Genomic DNA, 25,400 nt, shown 5'->3' with positions numbered 1-25,400 from the left:
GGTAAAAGAAATTTCAGAAAAGAATGAAATACTATACTGAAAAAGATTGCTGATTAATGCTTTTTGAGTTGCATGTTTTACTATCTGAATAATATTTGTAATAGTATGCCTAAATGGATGTGAAATGCTAGAGTGCCTAAATGGATGAGAAATGCAAGAGTGAATAAATGGGATGAAATACTATAACAAGCATAAATGATTTCTTTCACTCTAGGTACAATAAGTGCCAGAGATGCTAAATTCATCCAGACCAATGTAAAATACTTCACATGGATAACATAATGACAGAAGTTTGGTTTTCATTAACTAGCATGTCTGGGAACTCTATGCATCTACCACTTGCTTAACCAGCCCTTTGTTCAATGATTTTCTGTATAAAAATTTTGCTCCCACCAATGATTTTAGCAACCGTCTTGAGACTCAGCCTTCAATCTTTACAAAACTTTAAATCATATTTCTCAACTAAAATAACATAAAAATTTAAAGCACATGAGACGGACACTCAAAAATGGAAATTTGTGAAGGTTACCAACCTGGAAAATGGCTCAAATTTACAACAGTAATAGAGAAGGCTAAAGAAAAATGTGCATAGATGTACGAACCAGAGTAAAAATTTCTTAGCATAGCATTTTACTGTTATCAACTAATTAAGACAAACATTAGCTATATCTTATTATTATTAGAGAAAAGATAGGTGCAAGGGGGAACAGAAAAAAAAATGTAGTGCAGAATTATATGAAACTAGAGTAGGAATATTTATTATTTGAGACTGCCATTAGAATTTCTGGAGTTGACCAATGTACTTCTGTGGATTAATTAGTTATATAGACCCCCAGTACATAGAAATAATGGGACTATAGAGCATTTTTCAAATCCAGAAATAGTCAAAGAATTGGTGAATCTGCTATCTACTTGAGCAAGTAATGACACCTTTTGTAATGCCAAATCAAAACACAGTGATCCGTATATGGAACAGTTGGAAAGAAGTTCTATGTTGTTGGCAGAGTTTCGGTATGTGGTTGATTCAGTTAAACAAGGATTTCAAATCAGGTTGACTATAGTGTAAGATGTGGTTAACTGTGGTTTTAGATCGTGCTCTTAGGCTCAGCTGACAAAATGACACATCAGAGAGCATTTATTCAATCAACAAAAAATTAGATGTGTAAGGGTACTATGCAACTACTTATGCATAACCTTCAAAAGAATAGCATACAATTACCTCAAGATATTGGTGAAGGCTACTTGAAGCATGGATATGCCCAGTGTTCAAATATGACTGTGCATATTCATCAATCCTGTCTAGCCTGAATTTTTTTTATAAATCCAATTTGCATGAGCATGAAGTCATGAATGTACTAAATAATAAAAGTAGAACTTTCTAGAAAGCATTTACCTGTATACATAATTTACCATGATGCCTCCACTTTGTTCAATGCCCTTGTCTGAACTATCTGCCATCCAGTTTAACCTTTCAATCATCTATAACAACCGTTGACAAGCATTGAGTTCCTCAAAAAATGCATTAATGAAGTGGATAACATGTTTAGATACTTCAAATAATTTTGGTCTCAAATGGAATGAAGCTATTACAATGATTGTCTAGGGTTACAACATAAAAGCAACAAATTTATTTAGAAACTATATAGTCATAAGACACATAAAAAATTTCGACAAATAATGATAGTACTTGCTCTTCAGAACATCAATAACTGCCATTGTGCTTATCTTGGACTATTATTTTATTGATAATGGTATGATTTTTTTCGTTCAGTATTTCAGAAGGATTCAATATTTCATACTCTAGAAATTTTACTAACCATGTCAAGTAAGCCCAACAAAATTGAAATATAGGAGAAATTTGCATGGCAACTGATAAAAAGGGATAAATTACAAGGACAGGCCATGCTTCCAGAATTTTGAGGGTAAAAACTTCTTTTATTTTTGTCCGTGCCCAAATATGAACAGGGGACCTCTAGTGTATGAGTAGCATGATAACTAATTATACCATCTGACAAAGTTTTAAGATACCTAATACAACCCTCTTTATTCTGAGCTTGGCATTGACTGTGAAAAGAGTTTAACAATAAATATGAATGAGTGGAGTAGCTACTTAGATCCCCTTGTCCATTCAAGAAAGGACTTTGTGTGTACTAATATATGCTTCAAGCAATTAACAAGGATCAAAAGAAGTGGCAGAAAATATTGAGTATTTATAAAGAACTAAAAGTTTGTTCCATCTATCCTAAATGATTTTCTTCTTCTTCTTTGTCTTTTTTTTTTTTTTTTTGGTGAAGCAAAGAATAGGCCAAAGCCTATTCAATTCTAAATGTTGGCACAACTTCATATTTCATTCATTCATTAATTGGTTAATTCCTCAAAACTCCAACTCATTCTTTCATTTAGCAGAGTTGCAGTACATGTTTCCTGAGGCAAGGAGTTTCAGAAGATGTTACAGCATACATCTTAATATTTGAACACCAAGGTCATACTGGTTACCTATGCCTACTTAGCTACAAGATTCTCTTATTATTTAAAGTGCTATATCTATGTATATACAGGTCTCATCCAACCCTAGCAAAATATGATATTTTTCTATTCACATCATACTAGTTAAGGCCACCTTTGGTTAACTAATTGGATAAATCATTCAATTATCAGCAAATATAATATTTCTACTGAAGATCCTTGCAAATTTCTCTCTCATAAGTCAACATTGGTAATTTGGAGAATGAGTATCCTTTACATACAAAGGTTTAGCCATAATAGCTGCATCTTCTGGTAATGTTATTCTATCATAATCCTACTCCAGGAATGAAATAATAATTGCACATATAGAGTATGACTCGACAGCATGCAAAAAACAAATCTTCCAAAGTCTACAATGGATTTATGTTTTGGTTGAAATAGAACATTTTCCGCTGAAATTTTTCATTCTAATGCACCACTAGCGCGTGAAACATAATAATAAGATGATTAACATGGATATTAAATCTTAACCAAATTGCGACAAGCCAACTTCTAATAGACATAAAAGGCTCACGGTTTTCCACCCATGCCACCAGCATGCCAAATTATTTCGAGAAAAGAGGAACAAAGGATCAACACACAATGATAAGTTATATTTTAAAGATATTGCTCATGAAAAGGTGAAATTAAATTGAGATATTTTTGGAGGGGTGAAACTAGTGTGCAGGGATCTGTCTTCATCTTGTTGGAATGAAATAGCTCTACTTCCATGTGTGGAGATGATATATCTCATGAGACAAAAAAAAGGGAAGAAAAAGGGGTGGCATGGCTGTTGCATGATATGGGAGGACTTATAGGGAAAGGCTAGAGGGGCAGTGTGGAGAGTGGCATGAGTCAGGTAGAGGCATTTAGACTGCCTTTGAGAACACATTTGTATTATAAATATGCATTTAGAGAAAGGGGCTTAAATAAATGTATAGTTGTGAAATGCTTTGAGTGTTTGGTAAACAATAGATGAAAACTGCATTTTAAATGTGCATTGACATAAGTGTTATTTTATAAAAATGTATTTCAAAAGTCTATTAAATATTATATGATAATTTTACTCTTTTAATATTTTTAATATTTATTCAAAAATAAATACATATTTTCATTTAAATTAATTAATAAATAAAAATGTATATAATCTTACAAAAATTTCATATGGCCCATTATATAATAAATAAATTAACCATATAAATGAAAGTAAAATAATATTTGAAAATAATAAATAAAATTTCAGACTTGTGAGAAAAGGGGTAACGAGAAAAATCAAAAGAATGGATGAGAAGGGTTACAATTTCTATGGTAATTTTGTGAATTTAGATAATTCCATAGGGTACTTTGGGAATTTAAAAAATTATATTAGTCCCACAAAAGTAGAAATGCTAATGCGAGGATTTTCAATGTAGTATCCAAACCAGATATAATTTTAAAAAGGCTTACCAAATACCAATTCATATTTAAAATGTGCATTGGGCCTTCAATACACATATCAAATGTGTTCACAAACACACCCTTAAACAAATGCCAATATTAGTTGGATTCAATATTTTTACCGAAGCTATGTGTCAAAAATCATAATCCATAGTTTGTAGTTTGTACTACATGATGTTTATACATTGACACTCCCTAGACCCCACAATGGTAGGAGCTTCGTGCACTAGGTACGCCCCTTTAGTTTGTACTATATGAAGTTTTTACCTTTTTGGCATAATATACAATAATGATAATATTCATCCTAACTTTTGTGACTAGATAGTAAATAGGACCAAATTATTTGTTAGAGAGTAATCGTGTATCACTAGTCTACAATTCTCTTCAGTCTACTCTTTAAGTAAAATAGAAAGAAAACCAGTAGAGCATTATTACGATACATCAGGTACTAGGGATGGAGAAAGATATTGCTACAACATGAAAAGGTACAATATAACTTGAAGAATAAAACAAGATACAACATGGTGACAACACTCGGCATCATCCAGTTGAAGTCCTAGAGAATAAGTGGAGATATTAATCTTAATAAATAAAACAAATAACCAATGAGCATCTGTAACTTATTCATCATGGGAAAAATCATATAATGAGCAAGGTACAGGAGTTAATAATGGAAGAAGCAAAAATCAATAATATAAGCCTATTGATTATCATCCAATACTTACCAAAATGGAAACAGATGGCAGTTCAAAAATCATTTATCCATCTTATTTAGCATCAAAAAGTTAACATTCAAGAAAAACATGATCCTAATTAGAAGTATCAACAAAGTATCCTCAAGTATCCCAAATTATCCAATTTATACTACGACACTTGAGCCTGTATCCATAACATGCATAACCCTTAATCTAGGCTCACAATCATAGTGAGATCACTGTCGTATACACAATAACACATTCATCTTCATAATAGATTGCATCTACTTTGTCCAAACTATTCTACACCAATAACAAGCCAAAACATCAAGACTAAGGTCAAGAGGCTCGGACAGAAAAGACAAGACAAAGATAATAAACAAATATGAAATATAAAAAGTAAAAACAAAATATCAAAACGTTGTATCCAACTTATCAATAAAGATAAACATAACATGGCATACCGATCCATTTTGCAAATGGAAGTTAGCGACCACATCAAGAGCTTTCCCTCGTTTCTTCTCTTTAAGGATGTACCTACAAGTGATAGCACAAATAATAGTCATAAAAACATAATCAAGATCCTATATGATTTTGATCAAAAACACACAAGATTGGTTCATGGTGTTCCCTATCTCTACAAGAAACTGATATCTATTTTTCCAACAATTAAGGAATATCATTCTTTTACCTATAATAAGCTTAGTTGGGTCTGTTAAATTCATATTTTAAGAAACAAATTTATATCCTTTCAAACATTGTATTTGCTTAGTTTAATAGAAAAAAAAGAAGTTCCAAATGACATTTTGAGATTGAAAATATTGTTTGTTAGTTAATAGTGAAATCTCATCACCTCCTAGTAGAAGAAGAAACAAATGGAGATTGATCCCGTTATATCTTGGTATTGCCTAGTCTAACAGAGGAAAAAAATGCAGTTAAGACATTTAAGCTTGAAAATTTTTCTTATTAGTTTCACAGCCAAATCTTGTCACCCACTTGGCAAAGAAGAAAGAAATGGAGATTGATATTAACAATCATGACTAAAATAGTTTAAGTAGAGCAAAAATAATGTCATCCATCTTAGTCATGACACATTAGGAACTGAATACATGAAGATTATTTGTTGTTTTGAGCTCACAGGTTGAAAGAAACATTACCAACCAAAGATTTACTGTTAACACATAAAGACAAAAGTCACACTATGAAGATTCATGACCAACAATGTTTAATTTCAACTGTGAAGATCCTGAAATGAACCTGTTATGCATATTGATTTAAGAAAAGTTTCACTAAAAATTTTGTAGTTGTAGAGGGTTCACTTCACACAACTGGGTAACATCATCAGATACTGGGACAAGATTTGACTCTGAATCAGCAATAGTGACATATAAAGTAATGAAATACTGAAAAGAAAATGAAAGACACTATATTATTATGGACATCATTCTTGGTAATTGCTAAGTGACAAATTGGATTTTCTGATTGGTGCAATATTCTTCAAATTGTTAATATCCAATCATGTTCTTGAATAAGAAAGACAATCAATCCCTTTTAAAGTTCATAAAAATACTTAAAAAAATCATATATTTACTTCATCCACAAACCTTGCACACAAACGAAGTAGAGGGGGTTTTAGTGCTTCACTCAAGATATCAGACTTGTTCCACTCTCTTGATGTCAGTAATTTATACATTATTTCCATAACATCTTTTCCAGAATCGTGTTCCCTGTGACAAAACAGAACCCAGTAATATGATGCTAATGATAACAGATATGGAAGTAGAACAAATAAAGTTCAAATAAAATATGTAGATAATGTGACACCTAACAAGAATCTCAATAACTAGTTAGCATCATAATTTAATGGGCCTTTTTGTTGGCTCATTACCATTCCTTGACATATTTTGGTTATGGCATTTATAATAAGTAGACGAGGGCAGGCCTTGGTACGAAAGTAAGATTGCTCCTTTACGACCTTGGAGACCAAGGTTCGAGTCACAAATATAGCCTTTTTAAATATTTAAAGGTAAGGATGCATACATAACTCTCCTCAGATCCCACATTGGCGAGAGCCTCGTGCACTGGGTACATCCTTTTTACTTTATAATAAGTAGATAGCTTCAAAAATTCAACTTAATCCTTCCTCTCCTTGTAACTTCTCTCTTCTTTCTCATTGATATTTGTCCATTTCCTTTACCTTGCCTTGTCACCCTAAATTCTGCTCAACTTTTAACTTAAGAACATGGATAGCATGAATTGTCAGTTTAATTTGTATTAGGTACATATCCAATGTGATAATTTTATAATACTTCTTGGATGAATGGAAAGTATCTGATATCTTATCAATCCATTCATCACAATAGAATTTTAAGGATATTTTTCAAATACTTACTAAGAGATTTTTTCGATGTTAATTTTTCAACAAAGATGAAAAATATTAGATGGATAAATGATAAATAGATGGTTTATGTATTATTTGTATTAAGCATTGTATCAAGATAGTTTCATAGATTCTCAACATTTTGCACTATGTAGAGCCCTTCTTTTCTTTTTCTGTGGAATTGGTGTCAAGCCTGGAATCTGTTTCTCCTCTTATCCAAGATACTTCAAGCATATTTTTTCAGTCTTAATGTCCTTGCAGTCTTCTCTCCAGGCTCTTCGGTGACAATGGAGGAGACATTTTCTTCAGTTTGCAACAAGCCTTTAGTTTGAGATGGATTTGCTATGATTTGTTGGTTACTAAAAGACCAACATTGCAAAGATGTTCAAGGAAATAGGCAAGCTGGTGTTCCTTAAAAATTTCCATTCTAGGAGGATTTAACATCCTAAGGAGAAAATTCATCATAATACTTTTATCCTATGCTCTACAAAAGTCATGTGATGTTGATCGATGTACAGAGCCATAAAAGTTAAAGATGTTATCATTTCATCCTCAGGGAGAAGGATGTCATTCCTGAAAATTTTGCTATATTCTTTTATTGCCATGTACCTTGTGTCCATGCACTCTGATTTATCAAACTCAATTTCAGAAGCTGTACCCGACTGCAGCCATTTAAGGTAGCCACTGAGTATCATCTCTTTTTCTTCTGGAAGAAGGAGGTCCTCTATGAAATTTGAACCAGAGCCTTTTTCTGAGAAGTGCTTCATATCCTCAGTCTCCGATTTAGAAAGTTTTATTTGAGAAGCAAACTTTGGAAGAAGCCAGTGCATATATCCAGGGATTGGGCTAAGAGTAGCAAAAATCTTCACATATATTTAACAAGAAATGGAAGTATATTAGTTTCAGCAAGCACAACAAACTGACACGTACCAACAAAATCAAAATAAAATTAAAAAGCTCAAGTGTTCTTATATTGTTTTTTAGATAAAAAAGAACTTATCGGGGACCTAGAAGTTTGTCCTTTTGGTTTCTCTATATAGAAAAGAAATTTCACTCAAGTTTTAGAAAAAAAAGTCCACCATGTCCCTTGACATTTATGATAATGCGCATTTGGTTAACTCATCGGATTTTGTCTCAATCAAGACCCACACCCTCCTCTATGTGATGGAAATCAGGCCATATTTTGCAGACGTGAAAAGAAAAAGGACCAATCCGAATCATGCACAAAGAAGGAAGATTATTTTACAAGACTATTCTGGAAGCTTTATCATTTTAAAAGTTGACCATATACAATGTATTGAATCATCATGATGTGATTTTTATTTTCTTCTTTGTTAGTACTTTTCTTCTTGTATTTGTGGCCTATATAAAGATATCAAGAATTGTATTGGGATTGGTCTTAGAATGAATAATATTGTTATTTCTCACAAAATATGTGAGTGCTGATTTCTCCTCTCCTTGCCTCAGTCAGCTTGCAATGAAAACCTATGGATCGATCTCTCAATCATGGTTCACCTTATCGGTCTGTACTAGTGTATCGATCAACTGTCGGTATGGTATGTACTGAGCCATACCGAGTGTACAAACATACAGCACATGAGGGCATATTAATGTACCACTCGTATCGAGCGATATGCTACAGTACGGCGAACCTTGCACTCAACATCATAAGCCAACTAGAAGGATGTTCAAAGCCCTCCTTGACCATCTTAGTACGTGTTGAACTCTAGAATTTGTTCTTTATTGCATAAATTAATAGTTCTGCAAATCAAATTTTGTTTTCCTCTCTCTTAGTTTTAACCTTTTTTTATTTATTACCCACCTATCAATTCTCTCATGTTAAGCATCCCCTTTACGGTTGTCCTACACCACTAATGCATATGACTAGGCTTGCCATTATCGCTTCTAGACCAATAGCCATGTCATGACCTATTTTGTTACTAAATTTTCTACACTACTATCTCATACTCATATTTTTTGAAGGTCTCATGGCTCCTCAAGGTCAACACAGTCCCTAACCATACCAGAGTTGGTAGAGAGAAAGAGTAAAGTATCAAGTGGTGAGAAGTGGACCGTAGGACACAAGTAAAAGTCCTTTTCAAATCTTATATAATCTTGCATTAAGATGATGAAGATGATGAGGAAGAACTAGTGTTTCTTGAAGAAGAGGAAGAACTAGGTGAGTTGTAACCACTAGTTGAACCACTTCTTTGTGATGTGAAGAATTTTATACATGCTCCTCAGGTGTAGCTCTGATCCAATAGGATACACTTCTCAGCATACATCAAGAGGCTTTCGCTCCATCAAGATGCAGCTTAGCTCTTGGCAAGGATCTCATTTGTCATAGGCCAAGAGGATTTTCCTTGTTAACTCTGTACCTAATGTTATCCCTTTGCACTCTCTTGTCATTACTTGGATGTCGGATTCTATTCTTAACAATATTAATCGTATTATTAGGTATTTTCATTGGACTAAAGGTGATCACTCTCGTGGCCTTCATTTGATTTCATAGGAGGTTGTTTCTACTCCTAAGTCTGCTGGGGGCATTATGTATTCATGAGATTCATTTGACTAAATTGGCTTTACATGCTATGTGAATTTTTCAATACTTGAATGAGGATGATAATTTGTGGGTTAAAATGGTAAGAGCTACATATGCGAACATTGATCCTTGGCATATGTCCATAGTGTTTAAGTGTAGTTGGGCTAGAAAATTTTCCTCAAAGCTTTAGAACAATTATGTTTTGGTTCGAAGCATGTTGGTAATGGGTCCACTATAAGGATTTTTTCCGATAGCTGGATTTTTTATCTTCCTCTTGAAATGAAACAGCTTTCTTTAGTGTTAGTTTGAGATCTGAACCTTTTTTTTTGTTAATGAGTTGTTTGCTAATGGTGATTGGAATCATTCCAAATTGTCCCAATTGTTTAAATCTTCCCTATCTAATAAGGTTAGTAGGATTGATATTCCACTGACACCCAGCAACAATTCTTGGATTTGGGTTCATGAGAAGCATGGCTTAGTAACAGCGAGATCTGTTTTCAGGTTTTTTCAATCCCAAATTTTTGACTCCTCAAATATTTGGGATGGGTGGCAATACTTGGCTTCCTACGATTCCGTACATCAAGGTTTTCTATTGGAACTCACTGCATTGCCACCTCCCGACTTTTGAAAGGTTGGCAAAACTGGAAATTTGTGAACATGAAATTTGTGCTTTGTACAATGATATCCCTGAGTCCATTAATCATCTATTCTTTCAGTGCACCTTTGTTGTTAATCTGTGGAACCTTATTGAGGCTCATGTTGACATGCAATTTGAGATGTTTTCTAGATGGTCTCAGGGTGCTTGATTGAGGAGGAAGAAATGCCTCTTCTTGTGTTGCTGATATGTCAAAATCATTGATTGCTACTGCACTCTGGATTTTACGGAAAGCTTGTAATAATGTTGAGTTTCATGGAGTTAATCCTAAAGCTAGTACTCTATTGTATAAGGTTTTGGCACAATTTTCTGTTGTTGACCAACTATCTTTGTCTGAGGGGCCTGTGAATAGTCCTACTCCTACACTTGTTAGATGGGAAAGAACTAATCAGAAATGGGTCAAGATTAATTGTAATGAATCTTTGCACCATCACTTGGATGGAGGTGATGGTTTTGTGGCAGGAACAGATGATGCCTCTTGTCTTTTTATTGGTTATAGGTACTTCGAGTTGTCAGGATGCTTTATATGCTGAAGCAGTGGCTACCATGCAAGAGGGCTTGCGATTGACCCATATAGAGACTGACTCCATGCTTATGGTGGATAACAAGTGATGCAATCCACCATGGAAGATACTGAAATTAATCTGTAACATCTTATATTTTTTGGAGAACTTCTCAAGTATAGAGTCATCCATGTATCCAGAGAAGGAAATATGGATGCTCACTGGCTTCCATTTTATGCCACAACGAACAGATTGTCTGGCCTTGGCTTGTGGAGAGAGGTTAGCGTACTTATGTAAATTTTTTGGTTCACTCAAATGTGAATGGAGATGCAACTTTTCGTTCTAATTAGTAAAGTTTAGTTTTTCTTTCGGGAAAAGAAAATAAGTTTTCGCTCTTCCTTCTAGTTGACACTATCCACCCACTCAGTCTTGTAGCCAATGATATTGTCAAAAGGCTTAGACGAAACTGTAAAGGAAATTGCACCAAAGCCTTGCCTTCCATGCAAGGTACAATTTAACTTCTAAATTTGGCCAACAGAACAACATGGAAGACAAGCAAAGTATCAAAAGTTGCTGAAGACAGCAATTTAAGAGGTTGCATAATCCAAACAACACTTATTTTTCATACTACTACTACCACAGCCATCTTCTCTCGTATTTCTTCTCCCTCCTCTCCAACTTCACTACATCCTCTCAACAACTGACATACTTTTATGCAAGGACCATGTACCCATTTTGGCTATCTAATTAGACTGGTGCATACTGGTCAATACCGGTGTAACTTGTGTTGGTACATACTGATGTTTAAGAGAAGAAGAGGAAGAGGCAGTGGAGGAAGAGGAGGAAAGAGGAATGAAGAAGAGGAGATAGTTAGAGGAAGAGGAAGAGAAAAGGCATACCTGAGAAGTGATTAGGGCAAAGGCCATGTGCGGTGAAATTGTGCAGTGAGCTCATGGCAAGCAGAGGTCGTTGTGTGCAGTAAGGTTGCAGCCCACATGAGAGTGGAGGTTGGTTGCAATGAGAAGCGGCAGTCGCAGATGTGTGAGAAGCGAAGGCAGCTTGCATGAGAAACGGAGGCTGCGTGCATGAGAACTGAGAAGTGATTAGGGTTAGGAAAATTTCCCTTTTAGATGGGCAAACCAAACTGAGGGTGGTCTGCATACCAGTTGATGCCCGAACAAGTATGTACCGCCCGTTTCGGGCATCAACCAACTAAACATCATTCATTGCTTTTATGATACTTTGAGTTTTAACCATTGGACTTGGTAGCAACTGAAGTTCTAAAACAAAGTAAGCTTCAGCTTCAATGGAATGGAATGTAAAAGGCATTTAAGAATATGCAAAGCATTATTACACGTGTCAGAAAGTGAAGAATGGGGCCGTCAATTCTTCAGGGTCTAGATTTTAAGATCTTATAGCTTCCTAAGAAAGCTGCAGAGAATAAGAGCACTTACTGAAATATGTGGCATATCTCTTCTTAGTAGATGGATCACCCGTTTGATAAGAAACTTCCCTAGATTGATTCCTGATAAACCTGGCTGCCAATCATCAAAAGTATTCAACTTTGTGACATGGATTGGTAAAGGATAAATGGCATGGCAAATTTATATAACACCTCAAGGGAAATTATAAGATAAAGCTTAATGTGTAGCCTACAAACAAAAACTGATGGTATAATAGCCAAAAGATATGTCAATTGCAACAAACAATAAGGTTAAAAGAAAGTGAATGCGTATAGAGTACAAATTGCTTCAATCAATTCAATGCATTAAATACCAAGGTTCTCAATTTGGGTCCATACTAGTGTACCGAGCCCTACTCAGGATAGTACATACCGAAGCATACCGATGATACACCCAAAAAGAGCTGAAAAACCTCCAAAAATACCGAGGTGTACCGACCGGTATGCCTCGGTAACAATCGAAATCCAGGGTATACCAACCGATACACCTCAGTAACGATCGAAATTCGGGGTGTACCGATTAGTACGCCTCGGTAACGGTCAGATTTCAACCATTACCGCCCAATATAGACCTTGTATCTCCGGATATGGGGTCAAAACACTGGTACCGCCCAATAGAAGGCGATCCAGGTATCGATATCCTCTAAGACCGGTATGTACCACTCGTACCGAACTGTCATGGACAAAATTATAAACGGGATGTTTGATGTAATGCTTGTGTATGTCCGTATCTTTCGGTTTTGTTTATGCTTTGCACAGCATATAAAGGGCTGGCAGTAGGCTTAGCAGCCCCATTTTCTTAAGTTTTAGTGGTCGTCCTAGGCTTGCAAACAAAGGTTGTGTCATGTGAGCACTTGTGGGGATTTCGGTCTATAGTGGATTATTTTGGACTCTTTGTTGTGCAACCATTCAGAGTTTGTAAAGTCTGTTTGTAATTTGCATTGGCTACGAAGTGTTTACTGAAATGATTGCTTGTGAATCCGAGTGAGATGCTTTCTCTAACCCGTTTACTCTTTTGTAGGGCCTAAGAGATCATAAGAGGTTTCGAGGAGGCTGACCTTTGTGAACAGACACACAAGGGTGTCGCACGACTTAGGCAAAACCAACTAAGTGCGTGACATATGGTATCAGAGCGGGACAAGCACTCATAGAAACACTTGGCATGCAATCATGGGGGACCTAACGGGGCTGCATTGAGGGTAGCCAGCACGCGCGACCGTTTAGGGGAAAACGAGCATGGAGATGTAGGGAAAAAGAGTCGCTCAGAAGAGCGGGCATCTGAGATTGACATTTAGAGAAATGGCCAACCTTTCGTGCAAGAGGCACCACGAGGACAAGCAAGCTGGGAAGAATGCATAGCGCACAAAGGTTAGGATAGCTGAGTTTGAGCTACGACTCAACGTTGGCAACCATACTTGATGGTGCTCAAGGCAAGCGAGGCGCTTGGTAAAGGATGAGACCATGCAAAGTGGAATGGGTTGTTCAGCGACCAAAAGAGTTGTGCAAAGCTCACAGAGGTGAGGGAAATTGCTAACTCGAAGAATTTAGTACTCATGCAAGGGCTTGTATGCGATCGATGAAGTGTTTGTGGCTATCCCAAGGCGACCGAAACTCGACATCATGGAGCATTGAAACTTTCTCTTCAGCATGAGAAGGATACGTCCGTAGAAAGCTGAAGTGTGCAGCGAGTTCAGCATGTTGCTAGGCCTTGAGGGGTGCAGCAGGGGCTGTATTAGCGAGGAGTCTCAATCTAGCAAGTGCATTTGCGGGGGTAGAACAATACACAGTTTGTTTAGCAAGGTGGAGTAGTCCATGGGGATGGTGGTCTCTGAAACTTTCAGAGGGAAGGAAGCAAAGAGAAAAGTTACTCTAACGAGACAGATATCCAGGAGAGATAAGTCCCGACTCTCCAAAGGGAGAACCATGTGCAACGGACCGCACATGCTAAGGAGTACCTCAAAACAACTTCACAAAGCTCAATGGATCGAACTAGCAACGAGGAGTCGTCGCATGATTTCGCTTGAGATAATACATTGGGGTATGTATTGCAAGGTCAAGTGAAGGAGTGACCAAAGGCAACACAAATGAAGGCACACTTAGAGCCGAAATGGAGATCAGACTCAACAAAGGGCTGACCCGTGGAATGGTGGGCGCGAGGGCCACCATCAACTCAATGCAAATCGAGGAGTGGAGTAACTTAGGTGTAACTGGGTGAAGGACCCAAACCGCATGAAGGGAGTTAGCATAGAAGATAGAACGTAGAGCAGAGGCACAAAGCTTTCCTTAGACAGAGGTCTAGGACATGAACTCTTGCAAAGGCAAGAGTGGGATAATGTCGTTCCATGGGTCTCTCATTTTGATGGTAGGGGCAAAGGCCTAAAATCCAGACAATGGTGCACCAATTTCAGTAAAGTCGATGGACTTCGAGAGCTACTAAGCGACGAACTATCCTAGAGCGGTGCTTCATCTAGGTGTGACCCGAGAGCAGGTGGACGAAGGTCGATTGCCACAGGAGCGACCACAATCGAAGGTGAAAGAGACCCTGCGATGTGTTGGCAGAGGCCACACATAGAGGGATCACAATCTGAGTTCGTCCCACAAGGATCAGAATGCAATAGAGATGTTACCAGGATGTCACGGACAAACTTCTAAACAGGATGTTTGATGTAATGCTTATGTATGTTCGTGTCTTTTGATATGTTCATACTCTGCACAACATGTAGAGGGACGGCCGAAGGCTTAATAGTCCCATTTTTAGTTAGGTTGGTGGCCGCTTTAGGCTTGTAAATAAAGGTTGTGTCATATGGACACGTGTGAGAGATTTTCGGTCTGTAATAGACCATTTTACCCTTTGTTTTGCAACTGTTCAGAGCTTGTAAAGTATGTTTGTAATTTGCATTGTCTATGAAGTGTTTTCGGAGATGTTTGCATGTGGATCCCGAGTGAGGCGTTTTCTCTATTCTGTTCTCTCTTTTGTGGGTCCTAAGGGACCATAGGAGGCTTCGGGGAGGCTGACCTTTACGGACGGACACGCAAGGGTGTCGCACGACTTAGGCAAAACCAGCTAAATCCGTGATAGATGGTATCAGAGCGGGACAAGCACTCATAGAAACACTTAGCATGCAAACGAGGGGGACCTAGCGGGGCTGCGTTGAGGGCAGTCAGCACATGCGCGACCGTTTAGGGGGAAAACGGGCATGGAGATGTAGGGAAAAAGAGTCGCTCGGAGGAGCGGGCATCTGACATTGGCATTCAGAGGAATGGCCAACCCTTCGCGCAAGAGGCACCACGAGAACAGGCAAGCTTGGAAGAATACGGAGCGCACAAGGATTGGGATGGCTGAGTTTGAGCTATGGCTCAACGTTGACAACTATACTTGATGGAGCTCAAGGCAAGCGAGGCGCTTGGTAAAGGATGAGACCATACAAGGTGGAATGAGTTGCTCAACGACCAAAAGAGTTATGCAAAGCTCACAGAGGTGAGGGGAATTGTTAGCTTGAAGAATTTGGTACTCATGCATGGGCTTATATGCGGACGATGGAATGTTCGTGGCCATCCCAAGGTGACCGAAACTCGACGCCATGGAGCATTGAAACTTTCTCTTCGGCATGTGAAGGATACATCTGTAGGAGGCTGAAGTGTGCAACGAGTTCAACATGTTGCTAGGCCTTGAGTGATGTAGCGGGGGCTGTATTGACGGGGAGTCGCAATCTAGCAAGTGTGTTTGCAGGAGGCAGAACAATGCACAGTTTGTTCAGCAGATCGGAGTAGTCCAAGGGGATGGTGGTCTCCGAAACGAAGAAAGATGTTGCTCCAACGGGACAGTTATCCAGGAGGGATAAGTCCCAGCTCTCCAGAGGGAGAATCATGTGGGATGGACCTCACAAGTTGAGGAGTACCTCAACAAACAACAACTCCACGAAGCTCAATGGACTGAGCAAGCGACGAGGAGTCGTCGCATGATCTCGCTTGAGAGAATGCATTGGTGGATGCATTGCGAGATCAAGTGGGGGAGCGACCCAAAGCAACACAAATGAAGGCACACTTGGAGTCGATATGGAGATCGAACTCAAGGGAGGGCTGACCCGTAGAATGGTGGGCGCGAGGGCCACCATCAACTCAATGCAAAAACAAGGAGCGGAGCAACTTGGGTGTAACTTGGCGAAGTACCCAAGCCACATGAAGGGAGCCAGCATAGAAGATGGAACATGGAGCGGAGGCATAGTGCTTTCCTTAGACAGAGGTCAAGGATATGAACTCTTGCAGAGGCAAGAGCAGGATCATGTTGTTCCATGGGTTATTCATTCTGATGGAGTAGACTCATCTTGCATGGTGCCAAAGACAAAGGGAGCTTCTGGGCACATGCACTTTATCTCGGAGGAGCATTTGATAGAGGAACTAAGGCAACTTAATTTGCGGAGGCGAAGTTGGGTTCAGAAGGCCTTAGCACGGGGCAAGAGGACTTAGAGGCGGGTACTCTTGAAGAATATGCCACAGTGTTGCCATTCAAGTTGCCATGAAGGAAGCGGTGTGCAGTGAAGATTGTGCTGGTAAGGGCAGAGGCCCAGGATCCGGACAATGGTGCACTAATTACAGTGAAGTCGGTGGACTTCGGGAGCTACTAGGTGACGGACTGTCCTAGAGCGGTGCTTCATCTAGCTGTGACCCAAGAGTGGGTGGATGAAGGTCGATTGTTAAAGGAACGAACAAAATTGAAAGTGGAAGAGACCCTGCGATGTATTGGCAGAGGCCACACATTGAGGGATCACAATTCGAGTTCATCCCATAAGGATCAGAATGCAATGGAGATGTCACCAGGAAGCGACATGGTGCAGCGGATCGTGGTGGAACAGTTCGTGGCAATGCGATACACACAACCTAGTCCCGTGAGGGACTAGATCATATGGAGGTATGATCGGAAGCTACTGGAAGCTCCACTTCGGTGAACAACACGACGGCAAGAAGGGCTATGGATTCAAGGAGTGAAGGCCATAGTACCGCAGAGGCGGGTCTTCCGTGCGTGCATCGAATTTCGCATCGGATGAAAACCTTGGTCATCAGCATATGGGGGCTGTGTTCCACCAAGGGAAAAGTTCGAATGCAAGTACCAATGAGTCCCATGGGAGGGACTTGATCATACAGAGGTATAATTGAAGCAGTTGGAGAGTTGGACTGCTCCAGAGCTCATATTCGCTTAAGGGAGCCCGGCATATCAGAGGACAAGGTCGAGTAAGTGAATGTTGCTACCAAGGAAGCTAAGGAGAACAGAATCGGTGCAAACCCTACAACGTGATGGCAGAAGCCATGTATGGGAGTTGCAGTCTGTCTTTCCATCGACCAAAGGGAGCTACTTGGAGAACATAGAGGTGTTGAAGTAGGGGTCGAAAGGGGCGAGGAAGCGACAATGAGTCCAGAGGGACTTAGCTACCCAAAATCAAGCATCAGTTAGAATGAAGGTGACTCGGAGGTGTGCCACAGAGGCATATCTACTGATTGTGAAGAAAAGGGATGTAGATGCGAGGCGACGGATAATAGTGCCATGGGCATGGCAACGCCATGGTACCGTAGAGGCGGGACTTCCGTGAAAGTCATTGATCCCTTGCTCTCATGGAGGGAGAGCACTTGGTCATGAAAGGAGCCGAGGAGGTGGAGCATGTAGAGGCAAACTCCAAGTACCGAGACAAGGCTGAAGGGCAGAGGCCAAGGAACTTCGTAAGACCGGTGTCAACGAGTTTCTCATCAAGATAGTCGAAAGTGAAGGACTTCGGGTCATACAAGAGTGCACGACCAAGGAACGAAGCAGGCAATACGCGGTGCTATACCTTCGCTACTCAAGGGAGTAGGCGGCAGGGTTGATGGAGAAGACGGTACAATCCCAGAGACGACCAAATCTATTAGAGAATTACTCCAAGTTGGGGTGAAAACTTCCTACATTCCAGAAGTTCGATGGCATTGAGAAGGTGAATCACAATAGCTAACTTAACGCAAGGAGTGCAAACACTTCAAGTGCTTCAGAAGTGTGAGCAAAGAGCAGGCGAAGGCCAGTAACCAGCTCGATGCATGGAGTACAACCTCGAGGAGGCGGGCGAAGTCAAGTAATCTTTGCCTTCTCAACTCTTAAGAGAATGGGCGAAACCGAGTACCCCAATTCTCTTATCTATCCAGCAAAGGAGCTCTACATATGTTCAAAGACCCTTCGAAGATAATAGAAGACAATAGTTGTCAAATCCTCACCAACGGTGATCAGTGTTACTGAGAGTAGATTGTCCGCTTCATTTCCCAACGAAATGCCAATCGAAAGCGGAAGTGATGCGAACCTACTTGGATGTGACAACTAAGTGAAAGAAGAGTCAATGAGCAAATTTTGTGGAGGAAGGACCCAAAAACTTCAGAAGTTTGCGAGGCGATGCTCGTTAAAGCTCCAACAAACATCCACCTAGTTCAAGTAGCATGAGGCATTTGAGAGACTAGCACAGTAAGGATGGTCTTTTCCTTCATCTGGACGATCCGCAGGAACCAACAGGGATCAACACAACTCAGCCAACCCCACACTAGAGTCAAAGTCATTGGCGAGTTGAAGCAGCATGGCGGATTAAAGGTTTGACTACTCAAAAACAGCAACGGAGAGCAGCTGGGAGCCAAGAGGCGCATTGTAGCTAGAGCAGAAGATTGAAGACTCAACAAAGGCGAGGAGTTGCAGTGTCGACAAAGGCTTCAACGAGGACGTCGAAGGAATAAGTGGAGGAGAATGTCACGGACAAACTTCTAAACAAGATGTTTGATGTAATGCTTATGTATGTCCGTGTCTTTTGGTATGTTCATGCTCTGCACAGCATGTAGGGGGACGGCCGAAGGCTTAATAGTCCCATTTTTAGTTAGGTTAGTGGCCACTTTAGGCTTGTAAATAAAGGTTGTGTCATGTGGACACGTGTGAGAGATTTTCGGTCTGTAATGGACCATTTTACCCTTTGTTGTGCAACTGTTCAAAGCTTGTAAAGTCTGTTTGTCATTTGCATTGTTTATAAAGTGTTTTCGGAGATGTTTGCTTATGGATCCCGAGTGAGGCGTTTTCTCTATCCTGTTCTCTCTTTTGTGGGTCCTAAGGGACCATGGGAGGCTTCGGGGAGGCTGACCTTTGCGGACGGACACGCAAGGGTGCCGCACGACTTAGGCAAAACCAGCTAAGTCCGTGACAAGGAGGCGACATGGTGCAACGGATCGTGGTGGAACAATTTGTGGCAATGTGATACACACGAATCTAATCCCGCGAGGGACTATATCATATAGAGGTATGATCGGGAGCTACTGGGAGCTCCACTTCGGAGAACAACACGACGGCAAGAAAGGCTATGGATTCAAGGAGTGAATGTCATGGTACCGTAGAGACAAGTCTTCCGCGCATGCATCGGATAAAAGCCTTGGTCATCAATATATGGGGGTTGTATACCACCGAGGGAGTATACCGAATGCAAGTACCAGTGAGTCCCATGGGAGGGACTTAATCATGCAGAGGTATGATCAGAGCGACTGGAGAGTTGGACTGCTCTAGAGCTCATATTCGTTTAAGGGAGCTCGGCAAGTCAAAGGATAAGGTTGAGTAAACGAACGTTGCTACCAAGGAAGCTAAGGAGAACAGAATCGGTGCAAACCCTACAACATGATGGCAGAGGCCATGCATGGGAGTTGCAGTCTGTCTTTCCATCGACCAAGGAGAACTGCTTAAAGAACACAGAGGTGTTGAAGCAAGAGGTCAAAAGGGACGAGAAAGCGACGACGAGTCTAGAGGGACTTAGCTACCCAAAACCAAGCATCGGTTAGAATGTAGGTGGACTCGGAGGAGTGCCATAATGTCGTAAGGTAGATCTACCGATCGCGAAGAAAGGGATGCAGATGTGAAACGACGGATAATAGGGCCATGGGCATGGCAACACCATGGTACCGTAGAGGTGGGACTTTCGTGAAGTCATCGATCCCTTGCTCTCGTTAAGGGAGAGTGCTTGGTCGTGAAAGGGGCCGAGGAGGTAGAGAATGCGAAGGCAAACTCCAAGTACCGAGACAAGGCTGAAGGGCAGAGGCCAGAGAAATTCGTAAGATCGATGTTAACGAGCTTCTCATCAATATAGTCGAAAGTGGAGAACTTCGGGACGATACAAGAGTGTACGACCAAGGAACGAAGCAGGCAGTACGCGGTGTTGTACCTTTGCTACTCAGTGGAGTAAGCCAACTAGGTTGATAGAGAAGACGGTACAATCCCAGAGGCAACCAAAACTATTAGAGACTTACTCCAAGTTAGGATGAAAACTTCCTGTATTCCAGAAGTTCGATGGAATTGAGAAGGTGAATCATAGTAGCTAACTCAACGCAAAGAGTGCAAACACTTCAAGTGCTTCAGAAGTGTAAGCAAAGAGTGGGCGAAGTCTAAGTAACCAGCTCGATGCATAGAGTACATCTCTCGAAGAGGCAGGCGAAATCAAAGTAACCTTTACCTTCTCAACTCTTAATAGAATGGGCGAAACCGAGTACCACAATTCTCTTATATATCTAGCAAAGGAGCTTTGCACATGTTCAAAGACCCTTCGAAGAAACCAAATGAAAGACAATAGTTGTTAAATCCTTACCAATGGTGATCAGTGCTACTGAGAGTAGATTATCCGGTTCATTTCCCAACAGAATGTCAATCGAAATCGGAAGTGATACGAACCTACCTGAAAGTGGCAACTAAGTGAAATAAGAGTCGATGGGCAAATTTTATAGAGGAAAGACCCAAAAACTTCAAAAGTTTGTAAGGCGATGCTTGTTAAAGCTCCAACAGACATCTACTCAATTCAAGTGGCATGAGGCATTTGAGAGACTAGCGCATACTAAGGATGGTCTTTTCCTTCATCTGAAGGATCCGTAGGAACCAACAGTGATCAACACAACTTAGCCAACCCCACACTAAAGTCAGAGTCATTGGCGAGTTGAAGCAGCATGGCGGATTAAAAGTTTGACTACTCAACAACAACAGCAGAGAGCAGTTAGGAGCCAAGAGGCTCATTGTAGTTGGAGCAAAAGATTAAAGACTTAGTAAATGCAAGGAGTTGCAACGTCGGTAAGGGCTTCGACGAGAACAACGAAAGAATAAGTGGGGGAGAATGTCACAGACAAAATTATAAACAGGGTATTCGATGTAATACTTATGTATGTTTGTGTCTTTCGGTTTTGTTTATACTTTGCACAACATATAAAGGGTTGGCAGTAGGCTTAGCAGCCCCATTTCTTTGGTTTTGGTGGCCGTCCTAGGCTTGCAAACAAAGATTGTGTCATATAGGCACTTGTGGGAATTTCGGTCTATAGTGGACCATTTGTAATTTACATCGTTCAGAGCTTGTAAAGTCTGTTTGTAATTTGCATCGGCTATTAAGTGTTTACTGAAATGATTGCTTGTAGATCTTGAGTGAGACGCTTTCTCTAACCCATTTTCTCTTTTGTAGGGCCTAAGAGATCATAGGAGGTTTCGGAGAGGCTGACCTTTGCGGATGGGCACGCAAGGGTGCCGTACGACTTAGGCAAAACCAGCTAAGTGCGTGACAGGGCGGTACATATCGAAATTAAAAACCCTATTAAATACAATGATTCATTTGTTCACAGGCAATTTAGAAAAGAGTCAGAAAAACATCATAGCTTCTTTGAAGTTCTTTAACATGGAATGAAGATTTTCTCCTAACTAGTACTTTGATATTTTATTTGAGAACAAAACTACTAATATCACAAGTTATGAAGAGTATAATTATATATTAAACTGTAAACCAATTACATGGCTCCTAACAGCAAATTAAAAAGAAAAATAGTGTCGAAAGATCTAACAAGAACCTAACAAGAAGTTGCTACAAATAATTCATGTGATATATTTATCATGCGAGATCTGCTGAATTATATTTGTCATGTAGATTTCCTTGTCAAATTTACTTATAAATGAAATTGCATTTTTAAAATAAATGAAAGATTATTAAATAGCTTATATGAAGCAAGTACACAACCTCATATAATAATTAAGGAAATTTCCCATACTTCTTTGGCCGAAGGTTTTCAATTTCAGATATCAGATCTATATCGGTCAATGGCCAGATCAGTACAGATCTAATCTGTTGCAATATTTACTAACACATGGTATGTCGAAGTGTACTGTAATACATTTTGCTTGGGATGGGGGAACGAATGAAAAGGAGGCAGTGGGCTCGTAAGTGGTGGTAGATGGGCTGTAGTGGTCGAGCGACCGAAAACAGGGAGGGAGATGCTCGTGGGCCATAGTTCATCAAACCCTTCAAAGAAAAAAAAAAGCTTCTTAAAGAAAAGGGACCAGACCACTCAAAAGAGGGCAGTCCACATCTTGGTCCATGCTCAGACCTGTCAATATGGACCAGTCTAGAAAAAAAAATCAAGTTCCTTGCTTTGACCAATCAAAAAACATAAGGCCATTAAGCAGATATGTATGACAATCTAGACTATGAACAATATGAAACCAAGTTATCATTGAAACTAGGGTTTGCCTTTTTAGGTACCGGACCCGTTTCGACAATCTTCTAGAATGGTACATATCGATGTACCACAGTATGCCAATGCGTACCGATGGTTCGGCAAGGAAGAAAAAAAGGGAGAAGTACAATCGACGTTGGAGGAATAGAGTAGGAAGGAGGAAGGAAGGAAGGAAGAGGGAAGTGGAGGAAGAAGAAGGAAAAAGAAGAAAGAAGAGGAGGAAAAGAGCAGTGACAGAGTACCTAGGAAGCAGCTGAGCAGTGACAAAGTACCTGGGAAGCAGCTGCAACAACAATGAAGCGACGGTGACAATGGCGGCATCTTACACGAGAAGAGGGCTTGCATTTGCATTTTACGTGATGGCAAATCGACAACAACAACAGTGGCGAAGCCACGACGACATCTTACGCGAGAACTAGGTTCGTATTCGCAAGCCCTAATCTCTTTTTTTTCTTTTTTAACACTGATTTAGATAGGGGCCCCACCATTTCTTTGAATTTTTTTATTAATTTAAGTATTTAACTGAATCGCCTGAAATGAGGGTGGTCCATATATTGACCAACGCTCGGACCGGTACATACCACCCATACCGTACCATTTTGCGTGGTACAGCAAACGTTGAATGCAACTATGGTGTCTTTTTGCTGGTCCAAATATAATAAACAAAATTGAAATTAAAATAATGATTTCGGAGAATATTAGAAAACACAAGAAAAAAGGAGATGATATCTATTCGTTTATGCAGATCTGAAACACAGCATATAAAATTATGACAACTTTGGAATAAACAAATCATTCTAGATCCGAAAAGCATGCTTGCAGTGGTGATCTTTCAGAGTATGTCACCAAGACAGCTCTATGCTGGTAATGCAGTTTGATGCAGTATTATTCATCTTGTCAAACTTACATATTTAAGCAGTCCATTATGTAAGTCTAATCCATATTAAGTTACCTTTACACTACTCACTTTACATTTAGCATCAGTAAATTTCCCCCAGAGCTTGTCTCAAACAGAATGTCTCAAACAGAAATTTATGCTTGATTAAACTATTGCACGATTTTGATATTATGATCAGATTTCCTGCAAAGCAATCTAAAATTCTGTAGAATAATTACCATGGTTCTTTGGTGAACAAACTTATAGGAACCTAAAGGATTTAAATGCATGAATCATGGATATTAACATGGGTGTTGACAAAAAAACACACAGAAACAACCAACTTATGTTTTTGGCTAAAACATATGTTTTTGAGCAAATAATATCGTGCTCCAATATGGGAACAAGGCCCACTAACTGGGTATATGTGTTACCATTTCTCAGTCAGTTTTTGGGTTGAACAATTGTATTGATTAATAACCAGAACAGTCCTGCTCCAAGTTGCCAATTAAAACTTATCAAAATGATCTTTTGGTTCAAGGATTTAGTCTTTTAAAGGATCAGTTATTTCTCAAACTTAGCTTAAAAAATTGCTTTCTGGTATTCTGTTCCAAAAGTAAACCAGCTGTGCACACTCTGTACAAGCTGAAACATAAAACCTTGGATATGCCAAAGAGGCTGTAAGTTTCACTGTCCAAGCTAGTGAAAATTCGATGCATCACAAAAAGTGAAAAGCACCAAAAACATTAAGTAATTAGAACATCACAGATGATATTACTTCACAATTCTATGAACATATGAGCAACTGCAGGGTTTATAGTATAACCGATAAACAAATATAGCGACTAAGGGTATGTCACAATGCTAAATCCACCTATCTGATTTGCCATTGCAGTCACTGATAGAGGAGGCAATTGTAGACTTTGAAACATCTTCCTTCTGGAAGATACATCAAAGCTATCACCACATTCTCTTTGAAATGGTTCATAGATATATAAACAAATGAGCATCATCTTAATATCACATCAATTGAGTGCTATGAGCAATAACATTTCTTTTCAAAAATAAAATTAGGTACGTGAGCAAATTTAGCATTCAAATCCATGCAGGATCAAGTTCATTGCAAAAAAGAATTCTGAGACAAGAAAACAAACTTCCATAGTATCAGAATAAGATCCCAGCTTGCCTGAGTTGCTGATATTGAATATAACAATGCACACGTGGCTTCAAATTCAGGAGTTGGAGGACTATCCCACAATACCTCCTATTTACCACCAAAACCATGAAGTTATAAAATTCAAGGAAGAATGTTTCAAAGATATACATAACAATATACAATGAAATAAATTAGTGTGTCAAACTTGATCACCTGTATAGATGTAGCAACATCCTTCAAAAGTGCAACCTCAATAAAAATAAGTGGTTCACCTAATAAAAAGGGAGAAAAAGACCGGTCAGATTCACATAAAAGTGCTAATTTGCAACAGTTATTTCTGCACATATCATTAAACTCCCTAGTGACTACTGAAGCATATGTTGTATTACCGGTCTACAAATAATTGGGAAACTATATAGTATAAAACATACTGATGTTTTATAAATTTCTAAAAGAAATAGGAGCCCATAAATAACAGTATAGATATTCCATTTTAAGCCAGTTATGGGCAGTCCCATTTCTTGACCCATGGTAATAAAGATCCAAATGAACTTAAGCTTTACAGATAGGCTGTCTGTTGCAAGATGACCTTTGGAAAGAATAATCATAGATCAAGTGCACCAAATATGAGCAACCGAAGCCAACTTCCAGATCTAAATGAGTCCATTGAAAG

At 39.4% G+C, this 25,400-nt stretch overlaps 1 protein-coding gene across 9 annotated transcripts in view; it reads right to left on the bottom strand.

Annotated features, from left to right (window-relative positions):
* The window catches only part of LOC135581072 (uncharacterized), a 39,992-nt gene that overhangs the window by 626 nt on the left and 13,966 nt on the right, over positions 1-25,400 (bottom strand). For 5 of the 9 annotated variants that reach the window (XR_010487024.1, XR_010487025.1, XM_065109145.1 and 2 more), the window contains exons 8-15: positions 24,941-24,999; positions 24,758-24,835; positions 12,172-12,255; positions 7,627-7,880; positions 6,242-6,364; positions 5,102-5,174; positions 1,394-1,479; positions 1,220-1,304 (exon numbers count right to left, since the gene is read on the bottom strand). Coding sequence is in view for 5 of the 9 variants with exons in the window: in XM_065109145.1 (XP_064965217.1) it covers positions 1,220-1,304; positions 1,394-1,479; positions 5,102-5,174; positions 6,242-6,364; positions 7,627-7,880; positions 12,172-12,255; positions 24,758-24,835; positions 24,941-24,999 (842 nt within the window). In the remaining 4 variants the exon portion in view is untranslated. Of the gene's footprint in view, positions 1-13; positions 1,305-1,393; positions 1,480-5,101; positions 5,175-6,241; positions 6,365-7,626; positions 7,881-12,171; positions 12,256-24,757; positions 24,836-24,940; positions 25,000-25,400 lie in introns of those variants that run through there. The other 4 variants (XR_010487027.1, XR_010487026.1, XM_065109143.1 and 1 more) reach the window with 3 other exon arrangements.

Source organism: Musa acuminata, chromosome BXJ2-5 (assembly GCF_036884655.1).
Source record: "Musa acuminata AAA Group cultivar baxijiao chromosome BXJ2-5, Cavendish_Baxijiao_AAA, whole genome shotgun sequence".
Classification (NCBI taxonomy): Eukaryota; Viridiplantae; Streptophyta; class Magnoliopsida; order Zingiberales; family Musaceae; genus Musa; species Musa acuminata.
This window is presented reverse-complemented; position numbering and strand designations above follow the sequence as displayed.